We start from the raw sequence: 18,189 nt of genomic DNA on the forward strand, positions 1-18,189 counted from the left end.
ATAAAATAGTTTCCTAATAATTGTTTTGCTGCTTAGTTTAGATTGGAGACTATAAATTGCACACGTTAGGAATGAAAAAAAAGCCCAGGGAAGTATCTCATTCAATTAACCTTATTCCTCTGGGTGAGCAAGGCAGACGCGCTCGTTTGGGGAAGGCAGGCGCCTTCCACGAGTGGGTCTGATATCAGGGAGAGCTTTGCTCCTGGCGACCAGGGGTTAAGATAATTAAAATCAGAGAAGTCTTGTTACTAGAGGATATGTTTTGATTATTAGATCAGATGAAGATAGGGGAGTAATAATTTTGGAAGAAGTATTGCCGAATTGTTTCATTAACTGCACAGTATTAAAGAATTCCCCCAAGATACGGGTAAAGAACATTAATTTGTGAAACTGCGTTTCATTTTTGGTGAAGGCAAACATTAAAACCTTAACTGATTCGGAAGAAATTGCTCTGTAATAAAACGGTAGGGTCTACAGCCTCCCTCTCATGTAGTCAAACGCATCACGGACTTGAGTCGCACCCTTTAGCTGTTAACAAAGGAGGGGAAGGAGAATTATCTGATAGCTGTGCCTCTGCTGGGGTCAGAAATGGCTGTTAACATGAGAGAATGACGTTGGATCTGGAAATAAAAAGTGGGCACTGGTACTCGCTGTGCAAGCTGATGAGAGAACACGCAACACCAGCGAGTTGAACACTGTGGTTGAGGCTCCCTGGCCTCAACCATCTCCCCGTCCTGGCAAGACCGTGTCCTTGGAGGGGTCTGGGCACCGGGAAGTTTCTCAGGCAGTGGATGAGAAACCCAAAGAGGCAGAGAAGGGTCTAGTGAGGGTGAACCATGGCTGCCCTGGTGCCAGCGAGGTCAGGCCAGCGAGCTGCCAGGAGGACAGACTTGCTGGAGACTAAGTGCTGCCTCAGAAACATGGTCATGAGTTGAGAAGGAAAACAAAAAAACAAAAAACTCAACTTAGAAAATATCAAAATGGGGCCTAACCACATTCTAGAATTACTTTACATAAAAGAAAGTTTTCCTAAAATTTTTTTACAATTAACTATGATCCACTTGCTTTCACGCACAGGGACTATAATTGGCCATCGGTCGCTTACCCATTCATGCCCGTTACGAATGGGTGCTGAGTGGAGATGGGGGGCCTAGCAGGCGGACGGTGGGGTGGACGGCAGAGCTTGTGCCTGTGCCCTAACCAGTCCTGTCTCTTCATCGTCAAGTAAGATCCCACTGAGGAGTCCTTGCTGGCTCTGATGTGTAAGTCTAGGGTGCCAGGACCACCTCCAAATTATGCTAACTTCAACAGATTGGACATACCTTAAATAAGTATAATTAAAAAAATACAATGTAGAAGGTTCTGGGTTCTGATTTTGGGACACATGTATGAGATGCCCCAAGAGGATGTAGTTTTTGGCTAGACGGCTGAGGACTGCGGGTGGGAGATCAAGGGCAGATCGTGGGGGCTCTGGGCCCTGGCTTCTGGCACAGGCCAGCGGGTCAGAAAACAGCCCTGCAGGTCGGGAGCAGGGCCCCCAGGGCTTGGTGCTGACTTCCTGGCAGCGAACCCTTGGCGTTCACTTCGTTTGGGCACAGGGAGGGCTGGGTCCCAGCGGGCTGGGTCCTCCTGCGGCAGCCTCCTCTAGGAGCCAGGGGAGGCCGGCAGAGCTGGACTACTATGTCAGCTGCACCCTGATGGCACTCTGGCCCAGGCCAGTGAGCTCACAGCCTCAGGTCCAGCACCAACAGCCTCTGAGTTCTTGGACAAGGAGGCGCTGTGGGTGGGCGGGCCCCCAGGATGGGGGTTTCTACCATGGGCTGCATGAGAGGATGGCCGACTGGCAGGGACGTGCCACCTGGGTCAAAGCCCGTCTTGCCTCGCTGCCTTGGGCTTTAGGACTCTGCTTCCGGCCACCTCACAGGGGTCAAGGCTGCCTTCCCGGCTGTCAGTCAGGACACGGAGCCTCCAAACAAGAGCCTAATGGAGCTTCTGAAAGGAGGCGAGTCCAGGGGAACCTCATGCCTCCTTCTACTGTCCTCATTGGAGGGAGAGACTCAGGCTGATGGCTGGAGCTTGACTGAGATAAAGGAGAAGGAATTTTAACCATCATCGTTACAGACAATAACGAGATGGCTTTGAGGTGAGGCACCCTGCCATGGTCATTACATAGCGTTGTGAAGTGTCCATTGAAGAGCTCAGGGTGCTGGTGGGGAGCCAGATGCCCTGTGTCCTCCGGGACCGCGTACGGAGGGAGGTGGTGTGTGTACGTGTGCGTGCCGCCCTCCTTGGCCCCCCGGCTCCTTCCCAGCCCTCTGGCGCCCTTACCTTGAGGGTGCTGTTCTTGGCGCTCAGCTGCTGCTCGAGCTGGGAGATCTGGCTGGCTGAGTTCTCGCGCAGCTTGCTGAGGTTGGCCTGGAGTCTCTGCACGTCCTCCACCAGCTGGGCGATCTCCCGCTCCTTGGCGGCCAACTCAGCTTCCAGGCTGGAGCGGGTCAGCACCTCTATGGCCTGCTCCTGCGGAGGACAAAGAAGATGACAAAACCGCTCCGGCTTTGGACGGGCGCGTGGGGTTGGTCAGCGGTGCCGGTGGCCGGCTGACGTGAAAAGCAGGTGGCGGGCAGGATGTGGATGGTGATGTGGATGAGACAGCAGCACCTTGTGCCTCTGCTTGGACCCACCCTGCCCATCGCCCTGCCCCCGCCACCTTCCCACCTGCCTGGGAGCTGCTGCCTGGATTTGTCTGTTCAACAACCATTTACTGAATACCCACCGTGTACCAGGCACACGGCAGAGGACAGAAGGACAGAAGTCCTGTCCCCATGGGGCAGGGCAGGGTGGGCCTGAAGGCGAAAGTCGATCAGCTGTGTCCGACTCTGCGACCCCATGGGCTATACAGTCCATGGAATTCTCCAGGCCAGAATACTGGAGTGGGTAGCCTTTCCCTTCTCCAGCGGATCTTCCCGACCCAGTAATCGAACCGGGGTCTCCTGTACTGCAGGCAGATTCTTTACCAATTGAGCTATCAACACGCCTTAAATATGCTTATTAGCAGCATGGAGTGTGTCGGATGGTGATAAGTGCCATGAAAAAACTGAAGCAGGGACGGGGCATTTGGGGTTAATACGTCAGGAGGAACCTCATTGAGATGGTGACTTTTGAGCAAAGACCTGAAGGAGGTGATGGAAACGGCCCTGCTGATGATGGCTGGGGATGCCAGAGGGGAAGGTCCCGAGGACAGCTTCTGGAATGTTCCACAGCATTCGGATTTTTCTACCACAAGATGAGATTCAATATCCTTTTGGTTCATTACTATATTATCTAGAAGCTGAGATATCATTTGACAAGTTGATTCTCAGAGTTGGCATTTAAAAAAAAAGCTAAAAGATGTGGAAGATGGATTATTTGGGGTTCTTTTGCTTATGAATTCTTTTGATAATTGCTGTTTTAAAAACCTTACTCCCCACTCCTCAAATTTGCTCATTTTAGAAAATATGCAAAACAGGGAAAAGATCTTTTCTAAAAGTCAAATCCATAACTCCATTTCTCAAGTAGGAGAGCAGTACTTTTGTCAAGTTTTAAAAGTAACTGTAGCTCCTGAATAATTCTGGGAGCTTGTCTGCGGGGCGGAGCACTTCTGGGCATGACTGATGGGGCGGGATGGGGAGGGCAGGATGGGACGGGATGGGGCGGGCAGGATGGCTTGGTCCCCGTGACAGCAGAGACCCAGAGGGGACTGACTGCAGTCTAGAACGACACCGTTCCCGCCATCACCCCGGCCCCTGGAAATGCCCTGCTGCACGCCATGGTCTGACCTAAACCGGGGCAGGAAACTGTGGCAGCTTCAGCCCCAGTTGGCAGGGATGGCCATGCCATCCCACATGTGACGTGCCTGTCAAAGGGTTCTCACTTCTGGGGACAGCCAGTCACCAGGGAAATAATGTTACCTATCTCCCTCCCGGGAAACTAAAGCCTTTACCATGTAAGAATGTGAAGCTTTGTGGGCAGTGTCTCTGGTCTGCTGCTGCTGCTGCTGCTGCTAAGTCACTTCAGTCGTGTCTGACTCTGTGCGACCCCATAGACGGCAGCCCACCAGGCTCCCCCGTCCCTGGGATTCTCCAGGCAAGAACACTGGAGTGGGTTGCCATTTCCTTCTCCAATGCATGAAAGTGAAAAGTGAAAGTGAAAAGTGAAAGTGAGTCACTCAGTCGGGTCGACTCTTAGCGACCCCATGGACTGCAGCCCACCAGGCTCCTCCGTCCATGGGATTGTCCAGGCAAGAGTACTGGAGTGGGGTGCCACTGCCTTCTCGGTCTCTGGTCTGCATGACGTTGTAAAGTAAGCCCTTCACTTCCCCTGACTTCTGGCAGATATGCCCGTGGCCCTGGGGCCCCAGCGAGCATTCTCCCGCCAACTTATTAAAGAGGCACATGCTGTCCAGACCAGTTCTGTTCAGACTGTGCTCCACGGACTGGTGCCAATTCATAAACCGTGGCCGGTACACAGTGAGACAAGCACAGAAATGGAGAATAAGCGTTTAGAAACTTTTACAGCAATCTGATTTTGCTGTGACGTTTTTATTGTCTTTTGTAAAACAGTCTGCAACAGATTGGAAATTAGAAACAAAACAGAACAAATAAAAGCGTCCTTAACCACAGAGAATTTAGGAAGCTCTGCCCTTAGACATGGACAGGGACCAAAGTCAGGAGCCTGCAGAGAGGTCCTCCCGGCAGCGAGGACAGCAGAGGGGCCTGCGGATGGAGGGAGGGTGTGGGTGGACGGGCGAGCCCGTGGGATGAAGCGGGGATCTGTCTCCAGGCATGGACGCCACAGGTGGGACGGGGTGGGAGAGGCAGGGAGCAGGGCACGAGGAAGGGGTGACCGATGCTGAGAGGCCACCTCGAAGAGGACCGAGTCTGTTGGTACCTGAAAGTGACCACTAGGGAGGGCGGCCAGGGGGATGAGATGACAGGGACACAGGGAGGTCAGCCTCGTGGTGGGGGAGGCTGTGCCGTGGTATCTAACTGAACTTATTTACCAGGGATGAGGAATGGCAGCCATAGAGACTGTGAAAGTGGTCTTAGGGAGAGAATCTGTACGACAAACTGGAAAGTGATCTGGGGTTTTCAATGGGTGAGTGCAGGTCACCACATCAGGGATGAGGGGCTCAGAAGACATGTGTAAAAACAGCAGCTCTCAGTGTGGCCCTGGACCCAGGATGGGAGCAGGGGATGGACTGTCCTAGGGGATGGCTGGCCACTCAACTCCTGGGGCCCAGCCTGTCTTAGCCCACAAGTCGACCACGAGAATGTAGGCATGCCAGTTGATTCAGGAACAGCCAGAGAGTGCTTATTCGTAACATAGCAAACATCATTCGTGTCTCACATAAACTAAGAGAGATGAGATGAGGCAATACACCCTAAAGCAATGGGACCTTGGAATTAGGATAGAAAACACCACCCTCCTCTGCACCTGAATGTGCTCACTCCCAACTCCAGCACAAAGGCATCCTGTCATCCCATTGTGTAGACACAGCGGGAAATGGAGGGAGAGCCAGACAGGGGCCTGGGTGTGGACCAGGGGCTGCGGGTGGAGGAGAGGCCTACACCTGGGAGATGGAGGGTGGCCCGCTAGTCTGTGGGCACCAGCTCAAAGGAGATGGTGGGACAGGGTTGGGGAGGGGTAGAAAACTGCAGGAGGCTGGCATCTGGCAATTCAGTAATAATCAGTAATAACTAAGATTAATCAGTTGAGATGATTACTGAGAAACGTGGACTCAGGGGACCAGGACCACTGCCTCCCTCGTGTCTGTCTAGGCCTTGACTTAGCCACACCCAAATCCCTTTGTTGTTTAATTGGTAATCGTGTCCGACTCTTTGTGACCTTATGGACTGTAGCCCATCAGGCTCTTTGGTTCATGGGATTCTCCAGGCAAGAATATTGGAGTGGGGTGCCATTTCTTTCTCCAGGGTATCTTCCTGACCCAGGGATTGAACCCTCATCTCCTGCACTGCAGGCAGATTCTTTACCACTAAGCTGCCAGGAAACCCCAAATCCCTTGGGGGGTTTAACAAACACATGGGGTCTAGGCCCTGCCCTGGTGGCTGTGGTTCAGGGGCCTGGGGTAGGGCCCAGGGACTTCCCAGTGACATGGACAGGGTCCAGGGTCAGGACCCTGGCTCGGACAAACTGTGTAAGGACAGAAACTGACTTTCCTCAGCTTGACAACAGGCCCCTGTGAGCACCAGCATGGGGTCCCGGGAGTCTGTCTTGGGGGACTTGTCCAGGCTCCAGGCTTCATATGTAAGGGCCTGTGTCCCTCTGGGTGCTGGGACTTAGGGGTGGGGGGTGTGTTTTCAAAGGGGAGAATGAATGCAGAAGCAGAATTGGCTGAGGGAGTACCTGTTAAAGTTTGTCCCTTGGAACTGTCTGCCTGCCTGCCAACCTGCTTGTGTGGACTCTCGCAGGTCACATAAATCCTCCCACAGAGACCAGAACACCAAGACTGGACAGAAGAAGCCAGATAATGATCTCTGCTACCCTGCAGCCATCTTCAGGTGAAATATGAGTAAGATACAAGAGTGTTACTCAACACGTGGGAAACCTGACTTGCGGTGATGGTGGGCCGGGACCCCAGCCTGCGAGGCAAACGCTTGGAGTCTAGGCTGACCTCTCTGGGGAGGGCCGAGGGACCGGGAGGCTCAGTTTCCCTTCCTCCTCACCAACCTGCTATTCCTGCCAATGCCAAGTGGCCAAAGTAGGCAGACTCCATCCAGTACGTTCACCTGATGGACAGGCATTTAGGTTCAAGACGGCCTGGTGTAGGGCATCAGCGCCCTGAACTAATATTTTCCTCTAAATGCTTGCCAAAGAGCCTGCATATCTCCTGTCTCCTTGAGTGTGCACGAAGCCAGGGTGGAAGGATGGAAGAAGGGGTGGACTTTGGAGCAAGACAACCTTGGGCTCAATTCCAACTTGGTCATTTTCTAGCTGTGTGACCTTGGGCAGATGACTTAACTCTTCTGAGCCTGTTTCCTCACATACCAAATGAAGGCAACAAAACTCCTCTAACGACCGCAGCGTCATGAGGTAGAAATAAGATAACCGTTAGGAGCCCCGCACGGCCCCTCATGCGGGCGAAGCAGCGCCTTCTGGATTTGGCGATTCCACTAAGACCCCAGTGGCCCGGGATCTTTGGCTTTTGCTGGATCTACAGCCTCGACTGTTTCTCTGCTGGGTTCTGCCAGCCAAGCCTAACAGACTTTGTGCCGCTGGCCCGGTTTCCTATGTTTGCTCATTCGCTCCCCGACTGGCTGGGACTGGAGCTGCCGAGCTACGTGGGAACGCACCCCCGAGGGGAGCCCTGGCAGGGTTGCTAGCGGGAGACTGAAGCAGTGCCATGTAAACACTGCACTTAGCCGATGATGAAGTGTTTAAGCACCCCGAGGATCCACAACTTACTCTACCTGCACAAACACTCATTTCCTTCCGAAATGTTTTGGTTGCTACAGTCCAGGTTGGTGCCAGAAACCCTCTCAATCACAACTTGTAGCTCAGGAGCCCCGTGTGGACACAGGATGCATGGCCTTCTCTCAAGGACCCCAAGCGACCACAGAGGCCATGAGAAGCCGTGTAGACGCCATCCTTGACAGCTTCCTCCCGCCATGGCCGTGGGGCTGGGTCCCATCCAGGTGAACTTGGACGAGGGGACGTTTTGGACAAAATTAATACTGGAGTCCATTAAGTACAAAGGCCGTGATGGTGCCTTAAATGGAAAACTTCTCTGTATCCTGAAACGCGTAAGTCATGTTTTAGTTAAATGTGAACTTAAAGAGAGAAAACAAAAATCTCGTCTTACAAGGGGTCCTCACACTAAAGCTTTGCTTTGGATCTGTTCCTGGGGAATAATTTTAAAGCTCTGGTCTGGGGCGGAGGTGGCCCCCGCTCGAGCCCTGGCTTGGACACTGGGGCCGAACATTCTGGGACAAGGGGTTTACGTCCAGGGAGCTTCCACTTCCTCATCTATATAAAGAAATGCCAATGCCCTTCATGGGCCGGGTGGCAGAGACGCTGTCAGAGTGATGTGTCACCGTTTACAGCAGGACGTCCCCCACCGGATCGTCCTCTCTCTGGAGAGGGCCTCGCTCGTCCCTCCTGGCTCTCCCAGCATCCACTGCGGGTCCCGGCTCACAGCAAGGGCTCTCCAACTGTCTGTTAAGTAAAAGGACAGGGGCTTCCCTGGTGGTCCAGGGGCTAAGACTTTGCCTCCCAGTGCAGAGGGTGTGGGTTCAATCCCTGGTGGGGGACCTAAGATCCCACATGCCTTGTGGCCAAAAAACCAGAACATAAAAACAACAGAAGCAATGTTGTAACAAAGTCAATGAAAACTTTAAAACTAGTCTAAGTCAGAAAAAAAAAAAAACCACTTAAGAAAAACTAAATAAATAAAAGGACTCCGACAAGTGTGATTCACCCATTACAGGCCGTCAAAGCTGAGCGGTCCTCAGGATCACTTCCCCCTTGCTCCACATGCCAGGAAACTCAGGCCTGGTAAGTGTTACCACCTGAGTTCACATCACTGGACGTGAAATAGTGATGGAACTGGCTTGGAAACCGGGGCTCCTGGACCAGAGCACTGATGCTGACCACAGAAGACTCACCACTAAGGTTGTCTGTCAGATGACGGATTATGTGGCGGGACTGGCCTCACTCAGAGTAATTTCCAGAATCCGTGTGAAAACCCATTTTATGGATGGTACCAGTGAGACTCAGGGAGGTTAAGCCATTTGCCCCAAGTCATACAGCAGATAAATGGCAGAGCTGGGGTTGGAACCCAGGGGTTTGGCTCCAGGGTCCGTGGTCGCCCCACGGCCCTGAAGAGTCTGGAATCTCACACTTCAAAGTTGCCCTGATTGAGCTGGGAAAGTTCCAGCTAAAAGCAGTTTCCATTAATCTTAGGAAAATCAAGAGGCAGAGGACTGATAGGTGTATGCCTGGCTCCTTGGGATCGCTCACACATTGGGTGAGGTCCGGACTATCACACAAACTCAGAGTGGGTTGCTGTGTGATCACCTCCACTGTTCCCCACCCCGATCCCCATGCTGCTGCTGCTGCTGCTGCTAAGTCACTTCAGTCGTGTCTGACTCTGTGCGACCCCACAGATGGCAGCCCACCAGGCTCCCCCGTCCTTGGGATTCTCCAGGCAAGAACACTGGAGTGGGTTGCCATTTCCTTCTCCAATGCATGAACGTGAAAAGTGAAAGTGGAGTTGCTCAGTCGTGTCCGACTCTTAGCGACCCCATGGACTGCAGCCCACCAGGCTCCTCCATCCATGGGATTTTCCAGGCAAGAGTACTGGAGTGGGGTGCCATTGCCTTCTCCGCCCACACCCATCATGAAGCGTTTTTCAGTCTGGAAACACATGTCCAGAAGAAGACCAAATGTCCAAGCTTCCTGTGCAGTGTTACAGTGTTGTTAAGCCTTCAGCTTGGGAGCGGCTCCCCCCACAACCAGCAACCAGTGTAACCAGGAAGATGCTCTCTGCGGGCTCTCCACCGGGTGGCGTCACCCTGACCACGAGCACCGACGCACCACCAGTAACGCTCCTTCTCTGACTCAGTTTCCACCCCCAGGCTGTCAGAAGCATACTCCACCGAGACCGCGGGACCATTTCAAATATTATCCCCGCCAAAGGGATGCTCTAAAGCCAAAGGAGAACGTGGCTGTAACACAGAGGTGAGTCCCTGCGGGGCTGGGCTACCCACCACGTCCGGTGCCTTCTGGATCTGGGAGGCCAGCTGGAGAGAGTGGTTGGCCGACGACAGCTGCTCCCTCAAGGTCTCCGCCTCTCTTTGAGCCACCTCTGCCCTCTGAAGGAAATGAAAAGGGTGGAAAGAGAAAGTACATTCGGTTTAACAACTGACAATTATTACAAGAACATTCATCAATTCATGCCTGACTGACTATAATTGATTTTCCTAAACACTCAACCTAATAAATGCTAGAAAAAAAAAAAAAAAAAACACAGAGAATGTGATGGATTTTTATTTTAAACAGTACAAGGAAGAAATAATTGAGCGATTATGACAGTAATTTAACGCTAGGAGCAAGGAATCCCCTGCTGATACTAGTGCTCCGGCCCACTGAATTTCCCAGACTGAATAAATACAAGTGGAAATGGACTCTTTTGATTCAATTTCTTTCTATTCTCATAGACCAAGAAGATTTTATTGCAGGATTACTCCTGGGAGTAATTCTCACGGGTAAACAGTGAATTAAAGACACTCTGGCCATTCTCCTCCTGAAAACACGCACAATGTTGTGGTTGTTTTCCTCTAGCAAGTATTTCCATAAACGGACGGGGTGTAAATGCCACTTCTTTTGTGAGGACCAGGCTTATTTCAACGTATTTAACCCTTCACCCAACTAAGCTTTCTAATGCCGAGGCTGGTCATTTCCAGCCAGCCAGGCCAACGAGGCATTGCTTGGGGGGTGAGGATGAACAGAGGCGCCTGCGGGGAGGAGGCTGCAGGAGAAACAAGTGGACGCTTCTGTCATTTGCTGTAATTCTTGGACAAGGACACCAGTGCCCTGGACAGCTAACCATGATGTCCCACTGGCTGGCGAGAACAGTCACTCCCATGCTTGTCAGCTAAGAGGGCACCGTGGTGCAGTGGGCAGGAGCTGGGCCTTTGGGATCAAGGGATGAGGACAGGTTACATAGTTTAGCTCACCAAGCCTCCACCTTCCCATCTGTAAAATGGGAACACTCTCTCCCTCCCAGGGACTTGTCAAGGATTAACACCTGGAAGTACACTTGTCCAGAGTGCTTTGTTGATGGGCTTATCCTGATTTGACAGTTATGACTGAGACAAGACGCAAAGACAGGTGGGAAGCAGTCGCTAATTGATGCCGGGCACATGGTCTGAGGTGTGATCGCTGCTTCTTTCTACCAGTTGTACATTCTGCTCATAGACAAGATGAACGAGAAGAGCCTGGCTGAGTAAGGCTATTTTGTGTGTTTTATTTCGTGGTGTGACAGTGTACCTACTAATTGCTAAGAAAGAATTTTTGAAAAGAGAAGTACAAAGTTATCCTGCCCAGTACTCGCCGATCTGTCTAGATGTATGAGGATGGGGTTTGGCAGCCTCGAGTGGTCCTGCGAGGGCAGTGTGGCTTGGTCTGCTCGGCATCCAGACAAATTAGGGTATTTCTAACAGCGGCTACTCCCACCCAGGGTGGTGCTGGAGGCTGCCTGCCATGCTGCTCCAGGAGCTCTTGGAATTGCACTCCATCTAATTCCCACGGCGCCTGGCCAGGCCTGTCTGTGCTTGAGCAGCCGCCTCCCACCCTTTGCTGCAAAATGTCTTGAGGCGCCTGTGTCAGGAAAGGCAGCAATGTGACCGGTGTGGCCAAGATGCTGGTGGTGGGGGTGGGGGAGCAGGGCTCATGGGTGACGATAACTGCAGGAAAGTCTCCCCTCTGGTGAAAAAGATTCCCCCTGAGCTTGTTTCCAGATGGGCCATGCCATGTGTTTTCTAACACTCAAGTCAAGTTCCTGAGAAGGTTCTGGAGGAGGAAATGGCACCCACTCCAGTCTTCTTGCCTGGAGAATTCCATGGACAGAGGAGCCTGGCGGGCTACAGTCCATGGGGTTGCAAAGAGTCGGACACGACTGAACCCGCGCTCACACTGAAAAGTTTACTCTTGTCTGTCTCATCAGTTACACTTTTGGGCATAAAATCTCCATGGCTCTGCGGCTAATCCTGCACAAAGCAGAACAACTGGAAATCAAAACAGGCCCCAGAGCCGGTGGAGGAGAGAGTGGAGGCCAGGAACTGCTGCGGTGAGTGAACCTCTGTAGCTGTAGATGTAGCCCCACCGTTAGCAGCTGAGGTAGTAGGAAGGGGTGCTGTGCTGGGTTGGCTCCTTGACATCACAAAGCTTCATCCGGTTGAACTGTGGTCGTGGGGTTGCCCGTTCACCCCACGACCACAGTTCAACCGGATGAAGCTTTGTTTCTCGAACCGGAACCAACAACGAGAGGAGGCGGGCTCTGGGGCTGGTTTCTAATCTGCACGTGAGACACGGGGCCGTGGGTGTGGGAGACAGGCAGCTCCTTGTCCCCACTGACAGCAGCCTCCTCGTCCTCCCTGCAGAGGCAGGGCCAGGGATGAGGCTGGGCTCCTGAGCTGGCGGCACTGTGAATGTGATTCAACGGCCCCCCACGGTGAGGACAGAGCCTGGCCAAGCCTGGGCTGCCCTCCTGAGAGATCTGCTGGCTGTTTCTTACTCTCTGTCCTTTTCTGAGAAGTGAGGGCAAATGCTGGAAGCACAGGGAAAGTAAACGGGGGTGGGCAGGGGGCGGGGATCATGTGAATGAAGGAGGGTTTTGCTGTGCATTGTGGTAGTAACCCTGTCCATAGAGATAGACAGGGCTGCCCTGAAGGATGACTGGGGACCAGGGGGATAACGCAAGCCGGGTGCCTAACGGTGCCCACCACGGGGTGAGAGGTGTCCAGTGAGGAAGGCTGAGTACTATTATTTTGGCCTCCTGGCATGGGCTGCCTCAGGTGGCATTTATTCTTTCCTTACCTTTAAAATGAGGACAGTTTTTTAAAATTTAAAATCTTAAAAAGTTTCAGGGGAAAATTACTAGAGACTGAAGCTCGTCTTCAGGTGAAACTCGAGCTCTCTTCCGCCGTCTGTGACCAGGAAGCCAGAACACTTCATTTGCTGTGGGCACTTTGTTTCAAGAGTTCTGTTAGTCGAGCCAGCACAGGGCAGTGAGGATTCCGCGCACGTGACACCGGCTCGGCTGCTGCAGCCTGAGGCGCGGGCGGCGGCCCCGGTCTTGGCCCAGCGTGGAACATGAGCCCCGGGCCCAGGGCAACGTGGCTGTGCTCCCGAGTTCTCTCAAGGGGTATGTTTCCTTCTCCCTCAGAAACAAGGCTGGAACATGAGGGAATCCTCCCCGCCTCCCCTGTTGGGCAGGCTTTCCCGTTTACCCATTTAAGGTGTGACCTTGAGGTCCCTGGTTTTATATGGTTGATGGTGGTGCTGGAGGTGGTGTGTCTCTGATCTAGCCTCCTGCTCAACCTGGCCCCAGGCTTAGGGACACCAGAGCTGAGCAAATCCCTCCAGGGATGCGGCAGCCACGGGAATGGCTGGGAACGTGGCCTGAGGGAAGGCTGTCCCCCCGCAGGACCTTCCGAAGGCTGCTGGAGTAAACTCCCACACATTGAGTTTATTACGTCCCACAGGTTGATCACGTCACAGTTCTGAGGTCAGGCATCTGCTATGGGGCTCACTGGGGTAAGCTCAAGGTGCTGGCAGGGCTGGGTTCTTCCTGAACCTCCGGGGAGGATCTGTGTTCTGGCTGTTTCCAGCTCGTAGAGGATGCCCACATTCCTAGGCTTGTGGCCCCTTCCTCACTGTGGCCTTCAGCACCCGCAGTGGCCAATCGAATTCTCTCATCCCCTTACTCTGACCCCTCTGCCTCCCTCTCTGCCTCTGAAAACCCTGGGGACTACAGAGGGCCCACCTGTATAATCCCAGGGACTCTCACACCTCAAGGTCAGCAGATTAACAGGCTTGACTCTGCTCTGCAAGTAAATGAACATACTCGCAGGTTGTGGAGGTTGGGATTTGGACATCTTCGGGGGATGGTCTCCTGGCCACCATATTCCCCGAGTACAAATAACACATTTGGACCGTTTCTGGGAGAAGGCAAGGTCTCCTCGGGGATGACCCCTCGACCTGCTTCCCTCCAGGGCCTGGACTCTCGAGGAAGAGAAAGGGGAGCAAGACTACAAAGACCAGTGATTGACTTTCCAAGGGAACAGATGCCATCGCTCTGGAAAGCACACAGCTAATTTCAGGTCACCCTTCCACAGCAGCACCACCCAGTGCTGTGGGGTACAGCTAGGGCCAGAGGCGGCCCTGCTTCAGTGACGCTGTTGGAGGAAGGTCAGAAAAGTCCACAGAGAGATTAATTGCCATGTGTCCCAAGCTGGCCCCGTTCAGTGGCTAGAGTCCCGTTCAGGCTCCCTGCCTGTGTTTCTGGGGGATTCGATGGATATTGATTTGAATTTCTCCTCTCAAGGGTCAGCCAGGCTGAAAGCTGGACCTCCTCCAACACCACTCCACTCCCATAAACTTAGACTGTCACAGTCCACTGACTGCTGAGTCATGATTTCAGAAAAGCCAGAAGAGCAAATTTCCCTACCTCCTCCTGCCCCCAAAGCTCTGAACTTTCTGTTGTTGTTTTTAGTCTGTAAGTCATGTCTGACTCTTTGTGACCCCTTGGACTGTAGCCTGCCAGGCTCCTCTGTCCATGGAACTTCCCAGGCAAGAATACTGGGGTGGGTTGCCATTTCCTTCTCTGGGGGATCTTCCCAACCCAGGGATCAAACCCGCATCTCCTGCACTGCAGGTGGATTCTTTATTGCTGAGCCACCTGGGAAGCCCCTCTGAACCTTAATAGTCACCAGTAAAGATGGTATTAATACAAACATCTCAAAGTTGAACAAATAGGTGTAAATAAACCCAGCTCCTAATCGCCTGGTGCTGATTCTCTTCCACTTTTCCTCACTAGAAACAGAAGTACTTTAGCTATAAAATAGAGCTTCAGGTCTCAGTAGAACGTTTTGACTATAAACCCAGTGCAAAAATAATGTTATATGCCAATGAACTAGTAAATTGCTCCTCCTGGGGCTCTCCCCTGATAGGAAAGCCACGGAACCAGATGTCTGGCTGTGCCCGCCCTGGTGCAGCTCCCAGTGCCCCTCCTCCCGCCCGCTTCCGCCTCTGCCTTGTCACTGGGGGGCCGAGCCGCCCGCACATCCCTGCCCTGATCCATCTCAGCAGCTGCTCACTGCTCTCCTGGCTTCCAGTCCTTTCACTCCTCTCCGCTTTCTGATGCGTATCACAGCAATCCCTCTAGAACTCAAATCCGGCGTCTCACTCCTGCCTGTGCCACTCCACTGTTCTCAGGACACCCTAAACCCGGCTGGACCCCCTCCTCTGGGCCCATGTCCCCAGAGTGGCTTTTTGGAACAGCCTGGAACCCTTGAGTGCTTCCTCGCCTTCCTGGGTGCCCTCCTCCCTGTCTACCCGGGAAGTTTTTCTCCTCATTGAGTCACCCTTGTCAACCCGCTGAGTCATCGAGTCCAAGCACTTTCTGTTTGCTCTGTGTCTGGATCCTCCACCTCACACACTCAGCGAGGTCTGGCCCATATCTGCTCACATAGCTCTGTTGACGGGGAGCTCACTCCTTTCGAAGGCAGCTCCAGGCGCCTCTGGCGACTCACTGCTGAGAACAAGCTTCTCTGCATGGGATGAGGGGAGCTCCCTCCCATTAGCCTCTGCCCTCAGCCATGACAAAGCCCAACCCCTTCCGCAGCCAGTCCTGGAGAGCTGCAAGGCCAGAATCCACAACCACCACCCTAGGCCTTCCCCTTTCTAATCTCTTAACATCCCAAGTTCCCCATGTATCAAGTCCCTCTGTTTTCTTTCTCTGTTCCCCAAAGAATAAAGATGTCCCCAGACCTCCTGGTTTCCCTCCTGTGCAGGTCCCTTCCCCATCCTGGCCATGGAGTGGACCCTGAAAGCACTCCCTGAATGCCTGCATTTCTCCCAGGTTTCTAGGACAAATGACAATTCCCTGAGCAAGGACTAATTGCTACAGATGGGTGCTGAATCATCACCTCCTTCATTCCAGAGACTATTTCTATTAATGCAGCCTGAGGTTGCATTAATCTCCTTTGGCAGCCACATTCGGCTATGAACTCGCCCTGAGTGGCTGGTTAGGTTCTCCTATACCTCCGCATACCCTCACCGTGCTGGTACTTCCCTAGGGTGGGACTTTGGAATTCTCCCTGTGAACCTGGCTATGTTAGCAACTACAGAGCATGAATTAAGGCACTCACTTCCAGGCATGTGTGCATGCATGCTGCACATGTCCATTTCTTTGTGACCCCATGGACTGTAACCTGCCAGGCTCCTCTGTCCATGACATTTCACAGGCAAGAATACTGGATGGAATGGGTTGACATCCCCCCATGCAGGGTATCTTCCTGACTTCAGGGATAGAACCCACGCCTCCTGCACTGGCAAGCAGATTCTTTTGCCACTGAGCCATGCAGGAAGCCCCCCACTTCCGGGCATTTTGCCTCTAATTCTACAAATAATCCTGCAAAGGAAGTGCAGGCAGACCTCCTTTTATCATGCTTCTCTTTATTGTGCTTTCCAAACACTGCTTTTTACAAATTGAAGGTTGGTGGCAACCCTGTGTTGGAGCAAGTCCACTGGCAGTGTTTTTCCAATAGCTTTCTTTTAAAATTAAGGTATGAAAAAAAAATAAAATAAAATTAAGGTATGTATGTTCATTGTTTGTTCAGATATACTGCTATTGCACACTTAACAGACTTGCAGTGTAGCATAAACATAATGTTTACATGTACTGGGAAGCTGAAACATTTGAGTGACTTGCACTGTGATACCCGCTCTGCTGTGGCGGCCTTGAACCCGAAATCTCTCTGAGGACTGCCTGCACTCGCTATCGTTCCCTCCCTTCCTCCTCTCTCGAACATTAACAAGTTTCTTTTTTAAATTAAAAAAATTAAATTATGGTAAAATACAACCACATATAATACACCACCTTAATCATTTTTAAGTATGGATTTTATAGTAGTGTTAAGCATGTTTGCACTGTTGGGCAACCATCTCTAAAACTTTTTATCTTGCAGAACTGAAAGCCTGACCCTATTAAACACTATAATTCCCCATTCCCCCAGCCCCTGATACCCACCCTTCTACTGTCTCTATGAATTTGATGACTGTAGGGACCTCATATCAGAGAAGACAACGGCACCCCACTCCAGTACTCTGGAAAATCGCATGGACGGAGGAGCCTGGTGGGCTGCAGTCCATGGGATCGCTAAGAGTTGGACACGACTGAGCGACTTCACTTTCACTTTTCATTTTCATGCATTGGAGAAGGAAATGGCAACCCACTCCAGTGTTCTTGCCTGGAGACTCCCAGGGACGGGGAAGCCCGGTGGGCTGCCGTCTATGGGGTCGCACAGAGTCGGACACGACTGAAGTGACTTAGCAGCAGAAGCAGCAGGGACCTCATATAGGAGGAATCACATAGTATTTGTTTTCTTTTTTTGTGTGACTGGATTAATTTTCCTTGGCATAAGGTCTGCAAAGTTCATCTTTTTCTTTTCTTTTTTAAAGAAATATAATCAGCGAAGAGACTTATCCAAGGCCACACAGCCAGGAAGTACCAAGTGGGGACCTGAGCAAACTGCCGCCTTGGAAGCGGCACCTTCTGCAGGGTCCTGCCTGGCGTCTCCAAGGACCCATAGCCACCCAGGGCCTTCGGCATTTTGAGAAAAGCGTCACCTCTGCCAAATATGCTTAGTACCTGCAGACTAATTGGAACCTGAGCACTTGACATGCACAGAATCGGAGCTTAACAAACAGAGCTTACCCCAGAGTGCCTTCAGAAGGGGTGGCTGGCCCAGGATTGGCCAGGGGGAGAGAGTGGATGGGTGGAAATTTGAGAAATGCGAATGACAGTCCTGTGACAGGGAAGCTTAACAAATATGGTCTCTGGAAAGTTGAGCGGTGCTACTTGAATAAGAACAAAGGGGCCAAAGTAAATTAGTTTATAGTAAATTAAGGTAAATAAATGCTTAGGCACCTTTGTGAACTGGAGCAGAAGTAGTGCTTTAGGGCAGGGAGCGGAATGGGTGTTTTTGGGAATTTGAAAGAAAGGCAAAATGAGCCCTTGGACTCCAGCCCTGTTTCTGAGTGTGGTGAAGAGCGTAGGTTCCAGGCCTGACTCTGCAACTGACCGGCTGCTGACCTCAGTTTGCTTATTTGTAAAATGGGAGTAATAACTACACTGATCTTGGTGGAAACCGGTGAGGTTTAAGGGGCTCGGTTCATGTGAAGTGCTCGGAACAGAGCCAGGCACAAGAAAAGTTACTCAAGAATGGTCAGCTCTTCTTGTGACCACAAAGTTGCCTTACAATCATGCTACTGGGACTTCCCTGACAGTCTAGTGCTTAAAACCCTGCACTTCTAATGCAGGGAACATGAGTTCGATCCCTGGTCAGGGAAATAAGATCTCACATGATGTGTGGTATGGCCAGTAAGTAAATACATTTAACTGAATTA

At 52.0% G+C, this 18,189-nt stretch overlaps 1 protein-coding gene across 10 annotated transcripts in view; it reads right to left on the bottom strand.

Annotated features, from left to right (window-relative positions):
• Positions 1-18,189, bottom strand: part of CUX1 (cut like homeobox 1) — a 349,990-nt gene that overhangs the window by 84,351 nt on the left and 247,450 nt on the right. For 7 of the 10 annotated variants that reach the window (XM_055562796.1, XM_055562794.1, XM_055562793.1 and 4 more), the window contains 2 exons: positions 9,765-9,869; positions 2,329-2,517 (listed from right to left, as the gene is read on the bottom strand). In XM_055562796.1, the coding sequence (XP_055418771.1) occupies positions 2,329-2,517; positions 9,765-9,869 (294 nt within the window). The remainder of the gene's footprint in view (positions 1-2,328; positions 2,518-9,764; positions 9,870-18,189) is intronic. The other 3 variants (XM_055562795.1, XM_055562788.1, XM_055562791.1) reach the window with 1 other exon arrangement.

This window comes from Bubalus kerabau, chromosome 23 (genome assembly GCF_029407905.1).
Source record: "Bubalus kerabau isolate K-KA32 ecotype Philippines breed swamp buffalo chromosome 23, PCC_UOA_SB_1v2, whole genome shotgun sequence".
NCBI classification, from domain to species: Eukaryota; Metazoa; Chordata; class Mammalia; order Artiodactyla; family Bovidae; genus Bubalus; species Bubalus kerabau.